Genomic DNA, 25,272 nt, shown 5'->3' with positions numbered 1-25,272 from the left:
TTATACGAATATAAAATCTAAGCTGTCATTAGATATTAAATTAATTCAATTTATATGTTCTTTAAAAAATCAGCAAGCGCTTATTCGGTACGTTTAAATTTGATCGATGTATTGATTGAAATTAGACGCATTCACTCGTATCAGACATGCGAAGTGCGGACATTTAAATCCAACAAACTGCTAAAATATTTTCTTTCATTACATATCGCACAAAAACATTTCAGTTAATCTTGCAGGCCACGTGATACGCCTTCCGTCTCTAAGGACGCAATCCAACCAGGTGTGAATCGATCGAATTAAAAAAGGTAAATATTCATTCAAAATGGCTAGCCGCCTGACACACGCGACCCCCCTCACACCCGTGCAGGAGAAAACCTCCCGTCTGACTACCCCACATATGACCCCTCCGGCCCAGGCAAAGAAGACGGTGACCCGACCCGCCAGCACGCCCCCAGAGGATAATCAGCTGAGACACCCGTGGCTGGTAAGGTAGCGGCACTACTCCGCGCGCGGTTTTATATTACATTATGATATTTTACAATTATAAATTCATTGATATGCGATGCATATTTGAATTAACTATAGCTGATTTAACGTACCATTCTCCTATCGTTTGTTCTGATTCTAGAAAAGGAAGGCCTTGGGTGACGAGTATGAGACCCCGGTCACGGAGAGGGAGGGGTGGTGGCGAACCTACATCAGGGTGAGTGTAACAGCATGGGGGTGGTGACGAACCTACATCAGGGTGAGTGTAACAGCATGGTCCTGCTCTTGTGTGATGTCTTTAAGTTGATGTAGTTAGGAACAACTCTGTGGAAATGGGTACGTCAGGAACAGATAGCAAAAAAGTCCAGACCATGTTAACGTTGTTGTGGACTGCACTCAGGAAATAAATGCTTGCTATTTTAGACATTCATTGTTATGTGAATTGGGGGTGACTGATGCAGCGATCCAATTCAAACTATGGAGTATGAGATAGAAATGTAGTAAATGTATATATGACATTTGAATACAAAGCAGCCGCTGCATCACTGAGCGTGTTGGTTGTGACTGAACCAGTAACATGATGCGTGGATCAGTAGATTCTACATCACCGCGTCCCAACGTGATGACCAACAAAACGGTTCTGTTATGTAGTAATAATAATTAATGGTCTCAAAACGTTTGTCCAAACAACAATTTTTGAATTAAATCAATGGTAACCGACATGAGACCATTGGAAGAAAGTTAAAATTCTTTGAAGTTTTATCCAGGTCCTGTTTTACTGTTGCGGCTCATGATGTGCGTGATTAGTATGTCAGGTCACATGATGTGACTGCAGTCTCAGAGTTAAGTATAGGTGTTGTCAGTAAAGAAGGTCGTGTGATGTGAGTGGTACTGTCTACATGTCACGTGGTAGTAGTGGAACTGTCTGTATGTCACGTGGTATGAGTGGAACTGTCTACATGTCACGTGATGTGAGTGGAACTGTCTAAATTTCATGTAATGCGATTGTATTGTCTACATGTCACCTGGCGTTACTTGAGCTGTCTTCATGTCACCTGGTGTGAGTGGAACTGTCTAAATGTCATGTTGTGTGAGTGGATAGCCTACATGTCACGTGATGTGAGTGGAACTGTCTAAATGTCATGTGGTGTGAGTGGATAGCCTACATGTCACGTGGTGTGAGTGGAACTGTCTAAATGTCATGTGGTGTGAGTGGATAGCCTACATGTCACGTGGTGTGAGTGGAACTGTCTAAATGTCATGTGGTGTGAGTGGATAGCCTACATGTCACGTGGTGAGAGTGGAACTGTCTAAATGTCATGTGGTGTGAGTGGATAGCCTACATGTCACGTGGTGTGAGTGGAACTGTCTAAATGTCATGTGGTGTGAGTGGATAGCCTACATGTCACCTGGTGTGAGTGGAACTGTCTAAATGTCATGTGGTGTGAGTGGATAGCCTACATGTCACCTGGTGTGAGTGGAACTGTCTAAATGTCATGTGGTGTGAGTGGATAGCCTACATGTCACGTGGTGGGAGTGAAATTGTTCACGAAGTGTGAGTGGATCTGTTACTGGTTGTGTGAGTACAATAGTAATATGGCTTATTAAATAAGTGTTCTCCGACGGGAGATATAAATAAACTAATACCTCAGAAAAACAATCCAATCTTCTTCAAAAAACAGTATGCGGAATTTGAGTTTGAACGACATCGTAAATGTTTCTGGCGATATCCCTAGGTTATAGAGTGACACACGACATCTCTAAAGATTAAACTATTCTTCTGAACCCTTTAGTACAAATGTCAGCAATCAAGTCGCTAATCAGGCAGGGTAAGGTCCGCTAGATTTATGATTTTGCAGTCCCTAATGACTGCTCTTAGATCAATACACCCTTCCTCTGACATTGATAGCAGAAGTTGCAGAAGACACATCGATTTCTTGCACTCAAGTTGGAAATCGTAAAATACAACTGTTGTGTAAACGCCAGTTTTGTGTTGTTTTTATTTCACTGAAAAGGTTACGTAGTTATAAAGAAGACCTGTAATTGCCCATCAAAGTTAAATCTGTATCAGATATAGCTGTTTGATTCAAGGATGGGACAGTTTTTCATGACCTTTCTTATGCTTGCAACATTATTTTGATATAAAGGGTAGAAAACTAAAAAGGGAACATTTTTTCTGATGTGAAATTCGCCACGAAGTCGATAATTTTGATTCAAAATGCCAGACCAACTATGTAGTTGATTATGAAATCATTGGCCAAAGCCTGAAATTTAGGATGAAGTAAAATACAAGTATATGTATCTGTTGGAAGTTAAAATTTATTTTCTTCTTTTTTTCTTGATCGCAGGAAACTCCCCTCCCTGGTGCCTACGAGAGTGGGACATTTCTAGAAGATTTACAGAGAAGACAAAATACCTACAGGTTTAAGTCTGACGGAAGAAAAATAGACCCCCACCCCCACGGAAAGGGTGCGATACTCTTACCGGGAGCTTACGAGTTTCAACCCTTCCTAGATAGGTAAGACAATGTAGATTCTGTACGGTATACCATGTATGGTAGTCCAACACAAGGAAGTCTTACACTTGTAATAGTTGGTGCTATATTTTGTAAAGTGTCTATTATTGGTACTTCGGTACTAAACGTTATAACATTAATTGATAACACATTTGCCTGTTCAATCCTTTTCAGTCTTGTGCTATTTAAAAGTTTTTAAATAATCTATAACAATGATCTGGCTGTTACTAAAACGGAAACTAACACAGTCCATGCAGTCGGTGATATTATACCTGCATCATCAAATGTTGATTTTACTTGCAATCCATATTGCATGCACATTATTCTTTTCTGTAATTTTTAAGAAATCAATTTTTGATTTTGTATAATTTCTCCCTGTACTTAGATTAGAACAAGCACCTGCTACCTACAACTTCAAGGCCACCGACAGAAGTAAACAGAACTTCCTCGTCATAGGACACAAAGACAAGGTCGGTCTTCCTCACATTGGCTGTGTTTTGTCTGATATATGTTAAAAGTTGTTTGGTAAATGTATAAGTACGTCTTTCAAGTCTTATTGATGAATTTTAGGACGTAAACGTTAGTCCTAATGCATACGAAACAGAGCGATTCTTGTCAATGACAGCAACAAGACAGCCTTCCAAGTAAGAGAGGATGTCACATGTACACGATGTTAAACAAATCACGTGAAAATTGTCATCCAATAGGAGACATACACACGGTTACACAGATCACGTGGTACCTGTCTCCCAATCAGAGACATATAAGATTCAGTCACTATCACTTTATGCTGTCACAATTTAGTAAACTTTGTCACTTTAAAAAAAAAAGAAATACCCCGCGTATATTGATAAAAATGACGATTCGAAGCCACCTGTTTAGAAGATTGATTGTATTTATTACTTGAGACATACATGCACATGATGTTACTTCATTAGAACATTATGTTTTTAAAAGTTTTAGGTACTGTACCCCCTTTTTTAGATGGAGACGTATGCTAGTAAATGAGTGCGAGCAACCTGTTAAGAACCGTTTTAACAAGAGCTTGAACTTTGGGCAGTACGTGGAAAACTCCGATTTGACGAAGGCGGGGACTGTCCAGTCATTGGCTAATAGATTTGAATATATTGAACGCAATTACACTCGCCCGACTTCACCCAGAGGTGTATATTTCGCTGAAACAGCGTCAATTTCACACAGCAGAGCAGATCTTGACAAACAATTTTTCCGGTTTTGACAGTCCATGAATATTAATGAATTTCTCTTAGCGAATTAGAAGAAAGCAGGTCAATATTTGACAGCTTGTTTTGATGAGCAAACTAGATAGTTTACATCCCACAGAAAGTCAAAGCTCTTTTTAAAACGGTTCTATTATTGATAAGGCCTAAAATAAAAGTTGTGTGTTTAGGGTAAAAAATCTCACATATACTATTTTTATACCGGTACATATCACTGTGGTGCATTGTCACAGAAAACACGCTCCTTAATTACGGTGTAGTAAATACTGCAACAAAAGGCGACATCTGCGTTTACGCTTACCTTAAACTATCACATGTGATTACGTAAATCACATGTGTATCATATCCGACCGTGAACCTCAAAACTAATAGGCACAGTATGCGTCTGGTAACTGAGTAGTCATAAAATAGACAAATTTTTATATGATTAATGTTTCTGAATAAATAAAAAGTATTGTTTTACGCAAACTTGATTGCAGAATCTTTGGAACGTATGAAATTTCTTATTATTGGAAACTTTTGACACCATTTCCAGGATATAAACGTAAGTCCGGGCCAGTATGACATGGAGAAATACCTGACACTGACAACAGACAGGCAATCGTCCAAGTGAGTCGCTCCCAGTCCTTGTTTTTCTGTTGTTTTTTTTCCACGCACCTGCACTGATACTGCATGCATTCCATGTCTACGCATATCCGTGTAAAGGAGAACATTAAATTAATATAATGTAATATACATATTGTATCATTTATGAATAATTTATGAAACTCACCTTATGTATAACTCGACTACATGTACCCATATATATATTATAAATGAATTACCTTTTTATAATTTATATGTTTTTATACATTTTGTAGACATTATATGTTCAAATCGCAGCACAAGAGATTTCCGACATTACCATTTAGACCTGTGAGTATCGGTCAATAATATATATTGAATAATTGTTTTGTTCTTTTAAAACTTTTATCATCTTTTATGGTCCTGCGACTAGTTTATATTTATGCGATGGTTATGATTTGCTGTGGTTCTGATTCCAGAGGGATGGCCCCGGCCCCGGGAATTATGAACACAGGCACCAGCGATCCAACACGGCGATATCATCCAGCTTCAAATCTAGAACCCCACGATTTTCGAGTTCACACACGGTTAGTACGTTAATTCGAAATCCAAAAGAAGAAAGAAAACAACGTGCAGATGTATATAATCATTAAAAAAACAAATATCAACCCTTCAAATTCAGAAACAGACGGCCATTCACTATGTTTGGCTCATAACTTGAGGGATGACTTTGTCCTGTGTCCAACAAGCTGACCGGACCGCGTGTTGCCTTTTTACATTTTCAAATCTTCTCAAACACCTGGGCCAATTTCAACGAAACCTTGTACAAAGCATCCTTTGGTGAAGGACTTTCATATATATTCAAATGATAAGATTCCTCTCTAATTTAAGGAGAGATAAAATATGGATAAATGAAAATAAGGGTTGGCGTGCTTTAAATGGCTCTTCACAAGAACTAAATAACTAAATTATCAAATAAATGAAGAATTACAGGTTCCAGGATCGAGGTAATTTAGAATTATTTAAACAAGAGCTTGGACTTTGGGTAGTTGTGTCAAACAGCAACGTGACGTATGCCTGTCTATTTTATTGCTTTTCATGTTAACTTGTTCTGACGCAAGAAATTAATAGTTACGTCCTACTGAAAGTCCAAGTCTTGTTAAAATGGTTCTAAAATGAGAATGACACAAGTATAGTCCAAATTTTATATCGAACTTCATGGAAAATATTTGTTTGCAGAACTTGACTTATTAGGAAGATAAAAAGCAGCTAATCTAATGTAAAATTAGAACTTCCATTCGCTCCACGGTTTTCGATGGTCCTACCATGGGACATATCAAAATCCGAGGAGCGGATGGAAGTTCTAATTTGAATCAGATTGGATGAATGCTAATTTGAATCAGATTGGATGAATGCCAACCACGGCCATACCAGGCTTCCGATTTGAAAGAACACATGTCTTATAATTTGATTTTTACACTGTTACTAATTTTTTAACAGAAAGTTCCGGGTCCCGGAATGTATGAGAAAACCTTTCAGCATCCCATCCCTAGTACTGTGTCCAACATGGGACGACAGCACGGCCTCTTCTTCACCAGCGCCTACCAGACATAACGCCACCAGCCCTCGGTTGCCTCCCTTTCCCATTATGACAATACACCAGTGTCCCATTCCAGCTCAGCTAGATTACTTTCAATACAGATTACTATTAGAACTGCAATTTTTACAACTGACGATGTGTTACTGCGATTTGTCTCGACCCAGATTCATGTTTTACAACAATCAGGATGCTCTGTAGTGCTCGATTTGTGTTTTTTTAATTTTGAAACCAGAATAGGATTGTTCAGCATTACCTGAAACAAAACGCTCTTTCTGCATCTTCCACTGAAGAAGAATTTTTTTCTTTTTTTCCCCCATTTTAAAAAACAGTGTTGTGTTTATGTTTGCTTTGACGAGTGTTTGAATAGCGTCTTGTCTGTGATAGTTACTCCTTCTAATCTAGTCGTTAAGTGGGAGCAGGGTAAAATTAGTCCTCCCCACATCATCAACATTTATTGTTGCCAAGTTTTTACAAACAATCAGTATTAAAGTGCGCTTAATGTGTCAGAAGATGGTAGATATTAGATATCAGTCACAGAGAACTGCAATTGATGTCTCATGGATTTATTTTGTCCTTCCTTCTTGTTTTAACTTTCATTATTAAACTGTTCCTTTTTCGTACACATACATCTATTGCACAATAAGCTATTGTAAACCTTCTATTTCTGTGTGATGAAATTTTGCACAGCTATTATATCTTGCATCAAACAAGTCCATTTTAATAAATGTCTTTTGTAATTAATTTTAATGCAAAGGGTTTTGTCTTGTAAACCCAATTATCACTGATAACTTCGTCATGAATAAAGATTGCATTGGTATACAGTACTATTTTAAGTATATGATCATATAAGGGTATTTTTATACACATTTTATAGTATTATCAAACTCTGTACAATAAACTGCAAACACACCATGTCACATAATGCACAAACTTGTACCAAATAAATTGTTACATTTTATATTCTTTTATTCATTTCAAATTTTGATATGAATTAGGAATAAAAAATATATACATTGATATTGACTTGTTATTACTATAGTTGATTAACTGCAAAGGAAACTTGAATAAAGCACAATTTATCCCACTCTTGTAAATGACTTCATCAATCTGATAAATGGTAATGATCTCTGGAAGGTTAAAAAACAGAAGAATTGTAGGAAAATGCCCAGAATTCTATCACATTTTTTCGTAGCTGATAATCAGTTTTACTAATATAAACTTTACACAGCATTTGCATACATATAAAGTGATAGTGGAATGGTTCTTGTATTGCATTTCTCAGTACACAGCGGGTGGAGACAAGGTCGATACAAAGACAAAAGAACAGGCCCCGCGGCCATAAAACTTAGACAAGCTCACTTTTGATCTCAGCCTTTCTTTTCCACAAGGAATATACATTTTGGGAACATACTTATGGCCAACTACTGTATAGTAGAAAAGTGAGACTTAGATCAAAAGTGAGCTAATCTAAGTTTTATGGCCCCGGGGCCAGATGATGTTAAGACAAGGTACAAACACATCTGAAAAAAAATTTGAGAATTACATTACTGTAGACATACATAAAATACATGTACCACACTTGTAACTTATCAAAATATACTACAACTGATCTGTGCTCCTTGTACTGGGGTAGAAATAAACAATAAGGGGAAAAAATAAAAAAATGTGTGATGAACATAAATGGATATCTCTGATCTCGAAGTCAGAATGATAAAATCCTGTACACCCTTGTCAGTAAAATTTTACAAAAAGTTTACCCTAAAAGTATCCGTAATAAAGGATTGCAGGTAATATCATCTAATAACATTGGGCATAAAACAAAAACTATTTGCGCTCTCTAAGACTATGAAGCATAAAACATTTTTTCTTCATTTACAGGGACCCTAACAATTTTAGAAATTAATCGGTCTAAAGAAGGAAAAGTTACTGATCATTTGCTCTATCACCTGGACTTATTACAGTATTCATATTATGCATTAAGATTAACAAGAAGCAATCAAGGCAATTCATCTTGGATTATACCCAAGAAGTGAACATTGACTATTGCCAGCAGAATGTGAATAAAACAGATAAATAAAAATGGTGGTCACATAATAAATAAAATCGAAAAATATACTATCATCAGTTATCAATAGCAAAACGTACGGTAACTGCACAAGAATTAATACATGTAGCACTTTCTATAATAACCAAGCTCAGTACATGTAGATATGTTATGCAGTAATGCCTTGAGTAGATTTCTATTTAGTGTCTGAATGGAGATTTGTATTCAAACAAAACTAGAAAACATGCATATAAAATGAAACAGGGACATGTACCTAAAGATACCAGTATATTAATGTTTAAGTAGATATGTGAAATATTTCTTGATATTTTCTTTTTATGAAAACAGCACTCTATATATAGATTGAAACTTTACAGAGATTTGTCTGTAGCAAATAATTGATGATATTACATGTATTAATACATGTACTTAAAACAAAATAAAAATAAGTAAACAAATACAAGAACAAACCTCACAGACCAACTGAATCACATATAAAGACATGCACTATTCACATTCCATCATCAATTACTAGTATCACATTTCAACAAAAATTTGTTCCCATATTACATCATTCAAAAATTTGTCACATTCCAGACTAGGAAAAAAAACCCATTTTCCTTCATGTTCAATAAACTCAAAAAAATATCACAATGGAGATTTATTGCACTATGAAATAAAAGACTTTGGGAGACTCGTCACTGCAGCATGTGTGGAATCACAGAGAATGGCACAATAGGACTGGTCGATTCCAGGCCCAAAGAGGTCATGTGACATTCGCTTGCGGCTTCTGATTGTCCAAGGCTCTCCAAGACAAGACCCAGGCGAAACCTTCAACATGAATCTTGAACTATTAAATTTAACCATATTATGATGAGTTATTGTATTTTGATTTCTTTATTTACAATAAAATAGATGAAATGATGTTTTTACGAACACTTTACTTTGTCTCATTTAATCCACCTCAATATGTTTAGTGTGTGATCAATTGTCTGCTATGGTCACATGACCTGCTCCTGACTACTCACCAAGACTGGTGCGATGTGGGATCTACATTTACTGCTTCGCGTAAAACTTTCTCCGCCATCTTGTTGTTCCCTTGCTCATGTAATACAATGCCCTACAACAACATTGATTTTTCTTTATCAACTTATTCTCCAAATAAAAAGGTGTCTGGCACAATTAATAACTATTAATGTCTTGAAATTGATAAAATAACTCACCAAATGTTGCAGAGACTTTGTGTGTGCAGGATTTATGGACAAAGCGTTCTCATAGCAACTCTTTGCCTCTTCATATTTATGCTTGTGTTCAAAAACTCGCCCTTTCTGAAATATGAATTTAAAGTAAAATACTTGTATACATTTAATATAAGTATCGGTACCATGAAATATTAAAAGCTTGACATGGTACATTACAATTTACATTTATATTTCATTGTACAAATCAGCATGTTTACAAGTGGATAACTCTGATGACAAATTCACTTTCATATATACATGTATAATACTTCCAATCGGGGTCAATGAATATATTCAGGACAGAAAGTTTTCACACAAAATAAAATCCTTTTATCACCATCATGTCTGATTGTCCTATTTCCTATCTTAATCAACTGATTTCACAAGAACTTATCATTAGTTAAAAAATATTTGTCATTTATTCTTTCTTCATTTTTTTCATTTTGTTTTACTTTTGACTTAAAAAACGTGCATGTACTTAGTTTTCAAAGAATATTCCAAGAGAAAAACTTACAATTTAGATCTTAGTCACTCAAAAATAAATGCAAAAATTAAAAGTGAAAACTCCATCAAGAAGTACATGTACCATAAAAGCGACATGATGGGAGAGAGGGAAGATGGAGGATGTCTCCTGTACACAGCCCTCGGCTTCTGTCATCTTGTCCAGACTAAGGTACAGTTCAGCTGGAAAAAAAGTCACACCAGTAGAGTTTTACTCTTTAATCTACATATTCTTTGGAATTTAGTGTACCAGAATATACCGTATACATGTATAAGGATAAGGTGCAACCTGATGTTTACAATATTACAGATCAGGTGCAATAAGCAGCAATATCCAGTGTACTACAATGAATAAAGGCAGGTATCTTGCACTTCAAAATAGCAATCCTTTTTGTCTACTGGTGCCAATGTGATGGAGATACACATGGAATGAGCTCAGCTTACCGAGATGAAGCCAGATCTGGGCCTGGAGAAGCCAGGATTCCTGACACCCTGGACGAGAGTGGAGGATGCTTCCCGCGGAGGATGCCACCTCTGAGAGGGTCTGCTCCACCCTGGAGGCGGCCACTGACTCTGCACGCAGTGACCCTGAAACATGGGAAGCACACTGTAAATAAACTACCGGTAGTATTGATGCGTAATGTAACCCTGAAACAAAGACTCAGCATTACTGTGTGATCATTCTACAGTGGACAGGGGATCTAGGAAATGGAAAGTTCATTCTTTATAAATATCCTTGATCAGAATTTAATCAAGAAACTCGTGGATTTTTCTGCACATGTGAATTGCAAGGTTACAGTATCTGATCTTAACATAAAAATTGTAAAGATAATTCATTTGCAAAATTTCATTAGTATAAAAGTATCACTGTGACAAAGGGCTATAGAGAGCAAAGAAGTGATGAAGTAGTAAATTAGTCAATTTACCAGTGTCCCTGTCATTAAGCTCATTTAACTGTAGTTGAGCAAAACTTCTCCTGTCAAATGTTGATCTGTCATTAGATGTCAAAGTTCTGTATTTTCTCCCTGAAGTAGTGCTGAAAAAAGATAAATATTTTGTAAAGAAAATGTTAATGTTATTACAATCAATTTCTTAGCATAATGAATTGAAACATGGTATCGACTTTAACTTAATCTTAACAAAAGAGTACTGTTTGTGCCTAAAAGGCTTCATATTTTACTGCATCATCCTCATCAATAACCTCTTTGTCTTGAAACAATTCTTTCTATTGATACATGAAAGAGCCAAGACTTAACTTAAACACATCAAAGTCTACCTAGTCATCATAGTAAATATGTATATATCTCATAAAACCTTGATATGTGATATTAGCAGAGTCTCTATAGCTATTGATCATAAGACTACTCAACTACTGTAGATTCCCTATTGTACACAAGTACTTAATTCTGCGATTCAACCATTTTCCATCAAATCGTGAGAACATAAAACCTAGATTGCTATATTTTTTATATAGATTCATATAGTTTACATTTGTTCGAAAAATAAAAGTGAGATTTTAAAATCCGTGATAAGTGTTTCTTGCAATTTTATGAGTATATTAATTTCTGTCATTTAATTAGGATCTACAGTAGTACTGAAGTGCCATGTAACCTTGAAGTACTGGCAATATCTTTCTTTCTAAAAAAGAGGAGGTAAAGATAGATAACATGGAGAGGTAGGAAATAGATGTGACCTACATAAGTAGACAATGACTCACTCATCTACGTCTGTCTCGTAGAGTTCCTTCCAGAGCTCCAGCATGCGGCGACATGTGTTGAGGGCATACTCCGGTCCCAGCAGCACTTCCTCTAGCTTAGTCCGCGTCAGCATCAGACTGAGGTTGTCTGGATACTCCTGGAGGGCGGCCTTGATCAAGGTCATGCCCTCCTCGTACTTCTTCTCGGAGGTCATAAGGAGAACCAGGAGGTGGAGGGAGTGGACATAGTTGTTCTTGTGTCTCAGTGACATCTTCACACATCGGACTGCCTCACTTATCTACACATTTTACAAAGAAAGTTATTATTATGATCTCTTCACAACTTTTTGATGTGTTTCTATTCATGGAATAAGCAAAAACAGGTTTTTTTCAGTGATACAATTTGTTGGAGTAAATTTTTTAAAAGTACTAAAGGAATACTTAATAAGTATAATTACAAGTAATTCTTAAAGAAAGAGAAGAATCTATGTCATGCTTTCAACTTACATATATCTCATAGTAATATACCTAATTTAAACATATGTTAGCCCCCATACTGACCTGTCTTTGTATTGCCAGCTGTAACGCCAGGTGAAATAAAGCAAGGTGGTCATTTGGGTCCAGTTCATAGGCCCTGCATCAAACAGAGAACTTCAATGTGAAGTGATGTCATATGTACATGTATGTACTACCTATAGAAACAATGAGACTAAAGGGATGAAGGGGGATGGTTCCTTACCTTTTGAACGTGTCCAGTGCTTTTTTATGCAGACTGTATCTTTCTCCCTGTAGTTTGGTGCTCTGGGCTTTCAGACTGTAACCAATGCCCATAGCTACACACAATCTGCTCATCAGGGGGTGGTTATCAGAACAGCTGTCTATCGCTTGCTGAACTAAGTTTATCCCATCATTATACTGAAATATTACATTACTAAACATTAAAATATTTATCCTGGAACAAATAGGTGAAATTTCTGGAATGGTAAAAATATTTCCTAATGAATATGTGAAATACATGCTTAACATACTGTGTTTATTTGACCTATCTTTTTGAGATTAATTATGACAAATTTTGAAAAAACTACAATAGCTATGAAACATTTTTTTTTTGCATTAGAACCTGATGAAGTTAAACCTGCCCCCTCACCCACACACTTACTAGATGTAGACACTCAAAGCACAGCTTGGCAGCCTGCAGCAGAACCACAGTGTTCCTGGGTTTGAGTCTGGAACACTCCTTCAGAACATGTAATGCTCTGCTATACTGAAAATAGAAAAAGTTAATAAAAAAAAATTATTTGTTAACTCCAAAATCCTTGAAACACTTTTAACAATTCTACAATCATTGTTTTTTTAGAAGCCTTTTTTGATAGACTTAAAAAAAACTATTAAGGTCAATCTTTACCTTTCCTGCACATACAAGTGCATTAGCAAACTGATGCCAGATGTGGAACTCTTCAAATGAAAATCTCATGGCCTTCTCAAAAGACTGAAAAATAACAACCAATAAGATATATTTCTATTTGTCTCAAGAAGTTGTCAAAACATACATGTGGTCCAGATGAATTCTAATATTTTAGAGAATTTATCCGCAGAACATGGAACTTTTATGAACACATGCATGATTCAAAACCACTGTCCTAGACTCTGAATGAGAGCAGAAAGCTTACATCACACAGTTTGAGAAACTGGGTGCACCGGACCAGTGTAATGGCCAACAGGTCATACACCGCGGTGGTGTTCTCATAGCTGATGTGGCGGTCTTCCTGGTGCTCCACTGATCGATTCAGCACCGCTTCTCTTGTCGCCTATCAAAATCAACAGTACCTTACATTATGAGCAGAAAGCCACATCCTCTGAAGTTTGGGAATGAAACCAAAATGACATTGCATAAATATGGCATTTACTATAATATAGTATCGTACTCACAATGGCCTCCGCAACTAGCAGGAGAAGTAATGCTTCTTCATGAAGTTCTCTTGGGACAAACAAACTAAAAGGGGAAAAAAGACATAATCAAACATTAACAGACCACCCAACTCATGCCTGTGTTAATGGACATGCAAAAATTAAAACTCTGACATTTTTAAAAAAATATTAGCTATGTGTTACACATAAAACCTTCCTTTCATTGTTACATGACCTACTTGTCCCCTGAGTATTTCCTTGGCTGAGGGCGAGGTAGATTGTTAGAGTCGGAATGATAGGTTTCTATAGGTATATAAGTCTTCTCACACATGCCTCTAATCAAAACTTCAGCTAGCTGCCTTGCTAATGCCTGAATCAACAGAATAAACAAGAACATCATAGTTAAGATTTTTGTTCTAATTTTTTTTTCATGAGAGAATTTCATTACCTATAATGTTTGGTGAAACTATGCTGCATTGAAACAAGAGATGAAAAGCACTGTACCTGTCGAAGACTCTGAGTGAACCGAGATTCAACCACCCTGAGCAGTTCTCTAAATCTCCCAACTCCTTGTTTGATGTTGCTGTCAAATACAAAGCACAAAATAATCTTCATGTTCAATGGCCATTCCTAAATGACTTTTTTAAAGCAAAGACAGTTTTTAAAATAAGATATGAATATTTGTAAACTTTTTACCCCATCTTGATGTACAACAGAGGTGACTGTTTGATGGCATTTTCAGTAAGAATGTCTATTTCTTCGTCCCCTGATGAGTTGTTCTGAGCCATTTTCTCCCTCTCTTGGATGTAGAGAAGAGCTAGATCCCCTGCCATATCATAGCACTTCAGCACCTGTTTCTCCTGCTCAGCGACCTTGAACTTACTGGTGGTACTGGGGCCTTTAGATTCCAAACAAGCTCCTGGAATCAATATCATAAAAAAAATTTCAACAATAAACTGAGAATTCAATCAGAATAAACTCATTATACAACAAATCATAAGAAAAGAGAAATTCATGTTATTGTATACAAGGAAATATTTGCCCCCGTTTAATTCTCACCTCTTTTGGGTAAAAGTAGGCAAGTTTAAGACTGCGTGAATTCAAAACAATTCTTAAATTTCTGTGTCAATTCAAAACAGTTTCTATCACACAACCCTGTTTGGGCGTATTCAAGATGGGGCATATCGGTTTGCAAATGAAGGGTGAAAAAAAAACCAGGAGGCAAAAATAACCACATTACAAAGAGTAAACCACAGGGTCATTCAAGGGGAGACTGGCCACTGATCATGTGACTATCATTCAATGATGCTTTTATGTACTAACTCTATTATGACATCATAATTGATTTGATTGTATGATGCTATGATGTCATTTTTCCATTATTTTGAAATTTTTTCCGTTCTTAAAATTAATGAATATTATTTGTAAAAAAATTCCATCAAATACAATAATTATTGCAGCAAATTGAAATCATCCAAAAAAAATCATAAATGCAGAATAGGGGGACAATTCCTATCAAAATATCTTGCTTGCAAGGTACGTAAAAAAGTAGTCATGAAAATAATATATACTGTAGAGGACCTCTCAATGTTTATGTGTTTAAAAAAAATCATTGACAAATAATTTTACACTCCAATGCCCTGTTCCCCCTTAATTTTTTTGATAGAAATATTAAAACTCCATTACTTCTATTCTAATTAAATTTTAACTTGAATTTGAATCAATGGTACACTTAGCTTGTTGTGACTTCAAAACATTGACAAAAACAATAGAGAGTACATTGTTTACACCACAACAGAGCAGCATCTTTGTGATTATACCCTGGTTACTAGTTTAATTAGTGTATAGAAATACTTGGAGTAGGACTTTACTAGTTAGAGTTATCTTTAGGCAGTTTAATTAGTCTGTCGTGAGGTTCAGAATTACCTTTGATGGAGAAGGACTCTGCCAGTAGTTGGAGAACTCGGGGAGACATGTTCTGTGTAAGGACATTGTCTAAATTGATCTCATCGTAGAGTCTCAGGGTCTCATCATATGCACCTTTACAGTAATGTAGCTTTGCAAGTAACAGTTTGGCTTCAAATGAAAGCTGCAAATGCAAAAAAACCCATATTTTTCATACTGTTGATACTAATTCGATTACTTTCTATTTTTCTCATCAGTCATGATTAACAGTTTTAATCTCTCATTTCAAAGAAATAGTATAGGCTTTAAGACAAAAATTTAATTGGCAATTTTTCATCCATACATAAAATTTGACTTACTTTATTGCTGCTATTGGCTACATTGGAGAGACTTTTCTCCACATCTACGAGTTGCTCACAAGCTTTGTTGTGATTCTTGTCCAGAGGTATGCTGTCTTTCACATAATTTTCTAAGGTGCTTTCAGCACTTGCAAAACTGACATAAAAATCTGAAAAATAATAAATTCCATAAATGCTCTTAAGCAACGTAGTACTAGATGCATATGTACATGCATTGAAAATTAAGGTAACCTTTACAGTAATATTGATTTTGATAAACGATAGCTAAAAAGCAAAAAAAATATTTGTTCTATCTTTCACAAAATTTTTTAAGTGCTCTTGGCATAAAAATCTGAGCTAATATTTTGAAAATTCTGTAAATTCTCTTGAGCAATTAAGTACTATAGTCTGTCAGAGTTTCGGGTTATCATTTCCATCACTTTTTGTTGATTTTTAAAAAATAATTTAACATACCTGTCAGTGAAAAACAATTTAAATCAATACAATATGTCAAAAATAATAAGATTTCTTCTTTCACACATTCTCTTTTTTGCATCCAGAGAAATTCACAAGAGAATGAAAATCTGATTTGCTACAGGGATTCATGATGGGAAACTTCCAAAAGTCTAACATCTTTAATTCATACAGAAATTCTTGGGACTCCTCGCATAACTTTTCAACACAATAAATTCATGAGAAACTCAGTGAGTTGGTCCCAATTTGTTAGCATATGTTAGACTGCGGTGGCTATTGGTTTTCCATAAGAAAGTGCTAGAATGTAAAAAATAAACTGATGGATAGACAGATAGACTGACTGACAAACATCAGGACACCTATTATAGGTGTTATTTATTATATATTGATATATTATATATCAATCGATTTTGTTGAATATCATCATAGCTCAGTGGTTAAAGTATCAGTTCCGCATATCATAAGTTCAAATCCATCTGGGTCTTTTGTTCATATTTATTTAAATTTTTTGAGAAACATTTTTTTTTTATTTAAAAAATTTACATTTTTTTTACTATTTGACTTAATCAGACTTATATATTTCTAATAATGCAGGTCTGTACTTCCCAGTCTGAAAAATTTGGATGGACGACCTGGGAGGCTTAGCTCCATTTGTGTTAAAAAGTTGCAATTTTTGGCACACAAAAAATTGTGCTAATTTTGGAACATTATAATTAACCTTATTTCAACACAAATTTTGTAGAATAAAATTAGTACCATTAAAATCTTCGGGCAATTAACAATTGATATTGTCACTTTACTTGCCTCAGACTTTCTATTAAACATGCTTACCGACCTCAAAAAATAATCAAAGCATGTTAAATTCATGTGCAGATCAAGAGACGTCATTTATACCTGTAAACAAACCACACCACTTCCCTTTACTGGGCTGGTTATGGTGTTTAAAAGATTATCAGAGGCAAGTACAGTGACGGTATCTGTAGTGAAACATACCTGTTAACCTTTCAAAGCTGCTATATGGGAGAATCTCCCCCTTACCAACTAAGGGGGAGATTTTGCGTAAACGACGTTTTTTCACGTGAAATGCAAATATATATTAAAAATACTGTTAGATACCTTATTTTACCATTGTAATTAATGCATTTGCAATCATTTTAAATTTTATTATTTCTTTGACTACCAGTGTGCAATTACAACTTGTGTTGTGTTCAGAAAACTATAAATTTGTTTGCATGGTACAATACAAGAAGTCAATGGTGCCACTTTTTATATTAACAAGGCCGAGTACAGAACGAGTACGCACGCTTTCGCGCAGCGTTTCATTTCTATTGTGACGTCATCGTTTTGCTTGTTTGACGCCATGGCGTGATAGTTTCAATTGCAGATATTCAGCGAAATTTGTTGAAAATAGCTTGTTTAATGCGTAAAATTAATGATATATTGTGAAATAAACATAAATGTCTCGAAGTTTAAGCTGTATTTGGGCTCGGGTCGAAAACGTGAAGAGGTTTCAGCAAGCCTAGCCCTCTGTCACGTTTTCTTAACCCGCCTAAATAAAGCTTAATTCATATATTTTAAGACATTAACCATGTATTTTATATCAATGACCCTTAATATGTGATGTTATATATTTATTTATTACTTAAATATGTCTGAATGCTATAATAATACTATTAAGATCACCATTTCCGCCTTTGTCAAATAAAAAATAGCCATTATCTGACAAATTTGGGAAATTCGGCATACAAAAATCAACTTTGATAAGACCCCTGGAACAAACCAGGAGGTAAAAGGTTTTTTTTATTTGACCATTTAATGCCTTTTAACAATAACTTTAATATGTAGAACAGAAAAAGAAATCCCTAGGGCAGAAGTTTTACAAAAATGTAAAAAATGAGCAAAATTGATACATTTCAAGCAAAATCCCATAGGGTCCTATGTTAAAAATTATCAAACTTTGAGATGACCCTCTAAACAAACGGTGTGGTGAATGTCTTATTTTTTTTATTTTAAGATAATAATTATATCAGTAAAAATTCATGTAAAAAATTTCATTCAAAAAATCTAGGGCAGAACAAATTAGACCCGGCCTCGTTAAGTCTTCTTATTGTTGAGTATTGAACCATCACTGCATGCTGACATCTAGGGTAAACACAGAAAATTTATTTTGCGTATTTTAAAAATGCAGTGAAACCCAGTTAAGAAAATACCAGTAAATGATATTCATTAAAATTATTTTTTGCCTTATATATAGGACAGATTTTTAATTCACAAAAAACATGTATTTCTCCAGTATCATTTAAAAATGATCTCTGTTGTAATGTCTATAGCATCCCTGTAATTCATAGTACGGGTACTATAAACTTTAAAAACTCTTGTGAAATGCTTTTACACTTTTTCCTCGAACTTCACTTTTATTGGTAGCTTGCATAAACACTCAGTGTTCCAAACTCACTTTGATTTTTACCGACCATGCTGGCCAGACAGAATTAGTCACGACTCACTGCACGTGGCTTGGGTGCTTTACGTAACTGATTGAAGTCAAAACCGGAAGTAATCGTAAAAAGTAAACTGGACTTTAACATGTCATACTATGATCACGGTAGACAGTACTTGGATGGATTTTGATACATTCAAGCTACACAGCAGCTTTTTTAGCTCAAAATCAGAGAAAAACCCGCAGTGGTTGTTGAAATTTGCATGTAAAAATTCAGAATTGGGAGGGGGGGGGGGTATGGGGAAGACAAATACGATTGCGGGAGAAATTTGTCTCCCGCGCGGGAGATAGGTTGGATGCGGGAGATCTTAGATTTTTATGCCGTTTTGCGGGAGTCTCCCGCGCAATGCGGGAGGGTTAACAGGTATGGTGAAATGTCCAATAATTATTTTAGAATCGGATATTTGTAAAGAATGTGTTCAAAAATAAGATTAATCAGTCCAACTTGCACATTTTTTTGTGCCATAAATTGAAAATTTTTAACATGCAAGCAACTTTAGCTCCCAGGTCACCAATCCGATTTTTTTTTCAGACCAGGAGCTACAGACCTGCAGATTCTTCTTCTTTATATGTATTATTTTACCATACAAAATCAAATAACATTCTGCGAATTCGAGAATCTATTCAAGGTGTAATTAATCAGTTTAAATATACATATCTACGTCAAACTGAGTTTTCCATTTACTTTTGCACATCAATGTAAAGAAACCGCTAAAGCAACACTGACACGCCACTGTGTCACTTGTCATGCAGTATGACCTATGACATTTTCCTTGACACTGTGGAAAAATGTAAAAAATATAATGCGACATGGCATATATACTGAGACTATTGTGTTTACCTAAATGCTGTTGTTTAATTGCAAGTTGTTTTGCTATTTCCAGAGCCTTTAACCACGACCTTTCAGCTCTGCACTTCTCAATTTCTGATTCTAGTCTGTTCAACTTTACTTTGGCAGCCATCTTGTAGCAGTGCCACCTGTTGATAGGAAATTGAAGTATACTCTCTATTCCAAAAATTAAATGTTTTAAAGAATTAATTTGTCAACCTTTTTTATTATTGACATAGATTTCTTTTCCAAGTCTTTTTATGTATATCATGTGAATGCACAGTGATTGGAAAAAATCTGAATTAGATAAAATAAAATTGTGCAATCCTTTCTTTAGAGACTGTTCCCGCACGTTTCTTCCTTTCCGTCGTACGCCATTTGATAGAGGGTACACATGGTTTTTCACTCACTTACAATGCGATCAAATATAGAATTTTGGGCTTAATATAGACTAAAGCTAATATGTTTGTTTGAATGACAATTAAATGGAATGAATAAAAACTTAATGGAGTGATAGAGAGTAGAAAACTTTTCAAGCAATTGTGGCAAATGGATGAAAATATGAAACAGCAGATTAATAGACTGTTTCATTTCTCTTTACTAGATTTATTTTAAAGATCATATTTGATATCATTATCAGTTTACTACTCTTAACTCTGAATGCAATGCTGGAAATGTTTCTGTTCAGAAGTTTGTACTACAAATGCACCCTTCCCCGATTTAAATTTTGTTCAGTAGCCTACACAACAATGTGCTCAAAAAGTGTGTGCATATTTTATCTATCATTTCAGCCAGAAAACATTATTCAAAGAAAGATTAAAGCTCTTTAGATGCCTTATACAATTTAAATGGCCACAGACTTCTGAATTTGAAATCAGTTATCTGTTATATGTTTGGCATATATGATATCCTCTTTATTTTGAATAACGTAAAGCTATATGAATATGCTAAATGCAGAGAACTTATGCTTGATACTTATTAGTTAGGTATAATCTATTGGACTATATTTATTTTGTCAGAATAGGTAGAAATTATCTTGTGAGGCCAAATGACAATGTTTATTTCTGGTCGCATAATTTCTTACTATGGCTATGATGACATAATTAGGACACCTTATGAGATCAATGATTCAAAACTTGTTAATTAAACTGAGCCATAGTGTAACTTAATGATTCTTAATACTATATTGATAACTTATGTTGAATAAGTTTCCTATACAAACAAATTTTGTTTCTTTGCAGCGTTGCATGAGCTAAACCATGCAGATCTTTGTTAAGACCCTCACGGGTAAAACAATTACCCTAGAGGTAGGTGAATTCTTCTGTTTATGCTAACTGTAAATGTGTGTGATGATGATGTGTGTTATGAGTTCATAAGGACTTTAAAGCAATATGAGCTGTATTTTGTAGAATTTTATTTTGCTGCTAAAACCTGCTAGTATGATAAGTCTGCATATAACTTAAACTTTTATGATAAATAAGATTTGAAATCATCATTTATTTTTGTCAAAGGAAATATTTCTCTTCAAAGGAATATATAGCAAATCAATTTTTGTACAGGACGACAATTATTCAATTTTGCTCCAAATAAGGCTTCTTAACGGCCTTTTCCACAAAAATATGGCTAACAGAAATTTAAAAACAATGATATTTTTGTCGTTTTAGTACAAAAGAACATTTTAGTAAAAAAAAAAAAAAATTCAACATGAAAAATGCAGCTCATATTGCTTTAAACAAATAAAATCCAAAAAATTATAGAGTAGAACAAACATTTGATTGGCATTTGTAACTTTCAAGAAAATTACTTCTGTAACTCCATGATTATATTGAATTCATTGTGGTTAATTTTTTCAATAGGTTGAGCCTAGTGATACTATCGAAAATGTTAAAGCCAAGATTCAGGACAAAGAAGGTACATCATTTTAAGATCAAGGCATACAGAGCTTTGAATTTGTTGCAAAAATCTTTTGAAAAACAAAAATGACATTTAATATTTTGTATGTCAAATGGTTTCAAATGTAAGCATTTTGTGCAGACGAAAAGTTTTGAAAACTATACCGTATATCAGGTTTTTTCCGCGTGTATCCAATTTCCGCTTTGTTCGCAATGATTTCCAAATCGCGGAAAATATATTAGTGTAAATTTGATACAAAGTGTTGTTCTTATAATATAGTTCTCTCTTTCCTTATAAAGTAAACAGTTATGTAAAAGTACAATGAACTGTGTTAAGTAAGTTTAGAGTAGAAATTGCGGGATCGGAAGCAAGCGCAAGATAATAGGTACATTGTGTATGTAAGCCTCATAGTTATTTAATAATCCATTGACAAGCTAATTAAAACGGTCACTTTTCTTGCGTAAACCAATGTCTAGTTATACCTGAGGTACTGGTATATGTAACGGTACATGATATTTATCTATGACTGTTTGCGTCTCTGAACATAATTATCGGTAATTATTTGCAATTAAGGAAATCTTGTAAATGGTTTGTCCGAATTTTTTATTATAAAAAGCGGCAATTTTGATACTTTTACCCTCTAACTTCACAGGGTTAAACAATCTTGAATTATATTTTCACTATGACTTTGAAATAGTGAAAATTTGATTCGTGTAAATTTTATATACCGTTCTAGGTTCTAAATCGCGGAAAAAACGTGACGCGGAAAAAACCTGATATACGGTATTTGCCAGTTCAGTTTGACATGCTATTTAATGTCTCTTTCTTAGCAAGCTGACTTCTCTTTTGTGGTTTAATGAGTAAGTTTTTCAAATTCCATGCACATTTTCCAACAAGTTGCTCTTTTTCCTTTCCAGGTATTCCCCCTGACCAACAGAGGCTGATTTTTGCCGGTAAACAGTTGGAGGATGGCCGTACTCTCTCTGACTACAACATCCAGAAGGAGTCCACCCTTCACTTGGTCCTCCGTCTGAGAGGAGGTGCCAAGAAAAGGAAGAAGAAGAATTACACCACACCCAAGAAGAACAAACACAAGAAGAAGAAGGTCAAGCTTGCAGTTCTCAAATACTACAAGGTATAACCAATGTCTAGCTATGAAGGCCTTATATTCTCAGTGGTGTTATTTTCTTCTTCTGTCCAACTCTATTCAATTTCCACTTTCATAAAAACTTGACAAGATTAAGAAAGTAGTCATTTTTGTCCAGTGTTTGTATAATTTGTAAGTTATTGAATGAGTAGATGATAGGATACTCTTCCTTTGACAGACTGTATGATACATGCCTGTGCAGGTTTTCGGTAACACTAAGTTGATGATCAGATCTTGCAGTGATGACAAAATTAGGACACCTTATGAAATCCATGATTCCAAACTTGTTACTAAACTGAGCCAGACTGATCATTATATAGCGTTTCTGGATTTTGATACCCCTTCTTTATAAAATTGAGTGATTAAAGTGGGATTAAAATGTATATATTGAATCATTGATGAACATACCAGATATGCTAATTGTGGTTTACACATTGTAGTTTTCTTATTCTAAGAGTTGAATGTCCAGTGCATTTCATGTGTATTGGCAAACTACTTGGCATGTTCTTTGTAATTTTATTATTTGTACAATTAGACTTTAAAGCGGCATGGTCTCAATTTTGGTCAAAACTAATTTTACATTTTTCTTGCTTACAATGCTTTAGTAATGCATTTCTAATGATCAGCCAAAATTTGAGTGTCAGACATAGAGTTTTTAGCAAGATACACAATTCTTTGTTATGTACACAAGGCCCATGTCATGTTTTTGTTTACATTTCTTTGTCAAGCAGGGCTGCATTAAAGATCGTAGCAGCTAGCCTAGCCTCTAGGTCGTAGATATCTAGGTCTATTGAACGGAACGCTAGGTTAGCCGCAAGGTCCCAGATTTGAAGTTGGACATATTCAACTACAGGCTAATTACATCGACATAATTTGTTAATTTCAAGCGGAATAAAATTCATTGTTACTTATAGAATAAACAAAACATCACTAAATAAATAGATTTCATGTTTGTTACTCTGTGGTAACTAAGTTAGCCTTTTTAAATTTGATGCTTAGCATAAAATATTTAGGTTACGAATATCTACGTAGCCGCTAGGCTATCATACTGTTCAACTACTGTGTCTACATAGCCCTACGTAGCAGCTACAATCTTGAATGCATCACTAATCCTTTATCTGCTAATTCCTATTGCACATAAATAAACAGTGCCTAGTGCTTGTCACATTCATTTTAGGTCTAAACCTTGAATTTTCTTTTTAACATTCAAACACACAAAGAATTGTGAGGTCTTTACCTTGCTTATAACATTATTGGTGACTGACTCTCAGATTTTGGTTGACTATTAAAAATTCCTAACATAGGAATAAGTAAACATAAAAAAATTTCTTTATTTGATTGTCATCCATGATTAAAGATTCTTCTTCAATTAATTAAAGAACTTTGACAATAGTTATATTGTTTGTAATGTCCCAATCATACATGTTACACTACTACATGTATACAACGTGTTTTTGTAGGTGGATGAGAATGGCAAGATCACCCGTCTGAGGAGGGAGTGCCCCAACGAGGAGTGTGGAGCCGGGGTCTTCATGGCCTCCCACTTTGACAGACAATACTGTGGAAAGTGCTGTCTGACCTATGTATTCAATAAACCAGAAGAGAAATAAACTCAACTAGGCACAACCTCTTTCAGTTTTGTGTTGAATTAAACAATACTAATGTCATTCAAGTCAAAGATATCTGATGGATTTTCTTCAAATATATTTTAAAAAGATATATAATAACATTCTCTCAGACTGTATGGCTTGCATTTTAATTTATACAGAAAACTTGATAATTTCTTTGATACGGTACTCATAGATGGCATGGTAAATATTTGACTGACCAGAATACCTACATGTATTTCCACAATAAATTTAAAAGCAAAATATTATTTGAGCTTTAATTAAGAGAAGAAAATTTGAGCATGAAGAAAAAAAAATGAGGATTTCTGGTGTTTATAAACTAGTGCATGTAATTGGTTTTGAAAAGGGAGTTTGTATTATTCTGAAATCAGAGATTCAATGAATGAGAGTTTATCATCCCTTTAATCATTAGGGCATCTTCTAATGTAGCAATTACAGCCGAAAGTAAAGAACCATTATATATTTGTTGGTGTTGGATACTAGTAACGGACCAACCTTGATTTGTGGGATTTTCTTTGTATTGCAATCTGTTTAGCAGGAGCTGTATATGGCAATCACTGAGCCAGTTAAAGCTAGGAACGGGACTAAACACACCATTTGGCACGTGGGTTAACGCAACAGTACATCCAGGGCGTCCCAGAAAATTGAACTTTCTCAATTTAAAATTGTGTAGTAAAATAACCGAAAATATGCCCCACCGGCAAACTCAAATATCCATCGGACCACTCATCCAACCCAATCCCCCTTGAAAAAAAAATTCTGGATCCG

General features: G+C 35.0%; 3 protein-coding genes across 5 annotated transcripts in view; 2 read left to right on the top strand and 1 right to left on the bottom strand.

The window, feature by feature from the left end:
* The window catches only part of LOC128176570 (ubiquitin-40S ribosomal protein S27a), a 90,564-nt gene extending 66,058 nt beyond the window's left edge, over positions 1-24,506 (top strand). The window contains exons 1-5 of one of the 2 annotated variants that reach the window (XM_052842986.1): positions 20,168-20,224; positions 21,078-21,143; positions 21,693-21,747; positions 22,647-22,864; positions 24,337-24,506. In XM_052842986.1, the coding sequence (XP_052698946.1) occupies positions 21,096-21,143; positions 21,693-21,747; positions 22,647-22,864; positions 24,337-24,486 (471 nt within the window). In that variant the 5' untranslated portion in view covers positions 20,168-20,224; positions 21,078-21,095 and the 3' untranslated portion in view covers positions 24,487-24,506. Of the gene's footprint in view, positions 1-20,167; positions 20,225-21,077; positions 21,144-21,692; positions 21,748-22,646; positions 22,865-24,336 lie in introns of those variants that run through there. The other variant, XM_052842987.1, reaches the window with a different exon arrangement.
* On the top strand, positions 236-7,420 carry LOC128176566 (protein STPG4-like). Of its 2 annotated transcripts, none has more exons than XM_052842982.1 (8): positions 236-484; positions 629-703; positions 2,835-3,004; positions 3,387-3,471; positions 4,775-4,848; positions 5,100-5,154; positions 5,283-5,390; positions 6,304-7,420. In XM_052842982.1, exons 1-8 carry the CDS (start codon positions 323-325, stop codon positions 6,415-6,417), a joined length of 843 nt encoding a protein of 280 aa, XP_052698942.1. In that variant the 5' UTR covers positions 236-322; the 3' UTR covers positions 6,418-7,420. The 2 variants fall into 2 exon arrangements, with proteins under 2 accessions (XP_052698942.1, XP_052698943.1); XM_052842983.1 differs by lacking the exon at positions 4,775-4,848 and adding an exon at positions 3,572-3,645.
* On the bottom strand, positions 7,541-19,980 carry LOC128176563 (tetratricopeptide repeat protein 7B-like). Its single transcript, XM_052842976.1, has 19 exons — positions 19,849-19,980; positions 16,058-16,206; positions 15,720-15,882; positions 14,490-14,712; positions 14,298-14,376; positions 14,033-14,163; positions 13,815-13,878; positions 13,556-13,693; positions 13,291-13,374; positions 13,045-13,149; positions 12,625-12,800; positions 12,447-12,519; positions 11,907-12,184; positions 11,116-11,225; positions 10,634-10,777; positions 10,275-10,372; positions 9,671-9,775; positions 9,476-9,567; positions 7,541-9,278 (listed from the first exon to the last, which is right to left on the bottom strand). The coding sequence occupies exons 1-19, from the start codon at positions 19,967-19,969 to the stop codon at positions 9,146-9,148; spliced, it is 2,466 nt and encodes an 821-aa protein (XP_052698936.1). The 5' UTR covers positions 19,970-19,980; the 3' UTR covers positions 7,541-9,145.
* Positions 24,507-25,272: the final 766 nt, after the last annotated feature.

This window comes from Crassostrea angulata, chromosome 3 (genome assembly GCF_025612915.1).
Source record: "Crassostrea angulata isolate pt1a10 chromosome 3, ASM2561291v2, whole genome shotgun sequence".
Lineage (NCBI taxonomy): Eukaryota > Metazoa > Mollusca > Bivalvia > Ostreida > Ostreidae > Magallana > Magallana angulata.
The sequence above is the reverse complement of the archived record's forward strand: the minus strand, read 5'-3'. Positions and strand labels throughout refer to the sequence as shown.

Bases quoted from the DNA above. Each gene is read 5' to 3' on its own strand.
- LOC128176566 (XM_052842982.1), top strand. From the start codon at position 323: ATGGCTAGCCGCCTGACACACGCGACCCCCCTCACACCCGTGCAGGAG. The intron at 485-628 runs GTAAGGTAGCGG...TTCTGATTCTAG, and splicing joins AGCTGAGACACCCGTGGCTG to AAAAGGAAGGCCTTGGGTGA. The intron at 5,391-6,303 runs GTTAGTACGTTA...ATTTTTTAACAG, and splicing joins GATTTTCGAGTTCACACACG to AAAGTTCCGGGTCCCGGAAT.
- LOC128176563 (XM_052842976.1), bottom strand. From the start codon at position 19,969: ATGGCTGCCAAAGTAAAGTTGAACAGACTAGAATCAGAAATTGAGAAG. The intron at 14,164-14,297 runs GTACAGTGCTTT...CTGTTGATTCAG, and splicing joins TCACTCAGAGTCTTCGACAG to GCATTAGCAAGGCAGCTAGC. The intron at 12,520-12,624 runs GTAAGGAACCAT...TGTTTGATGCAG, and splicing joins GCACTGGACACGTTCAAAAG to GGCCTATGAACTGGACCCAA.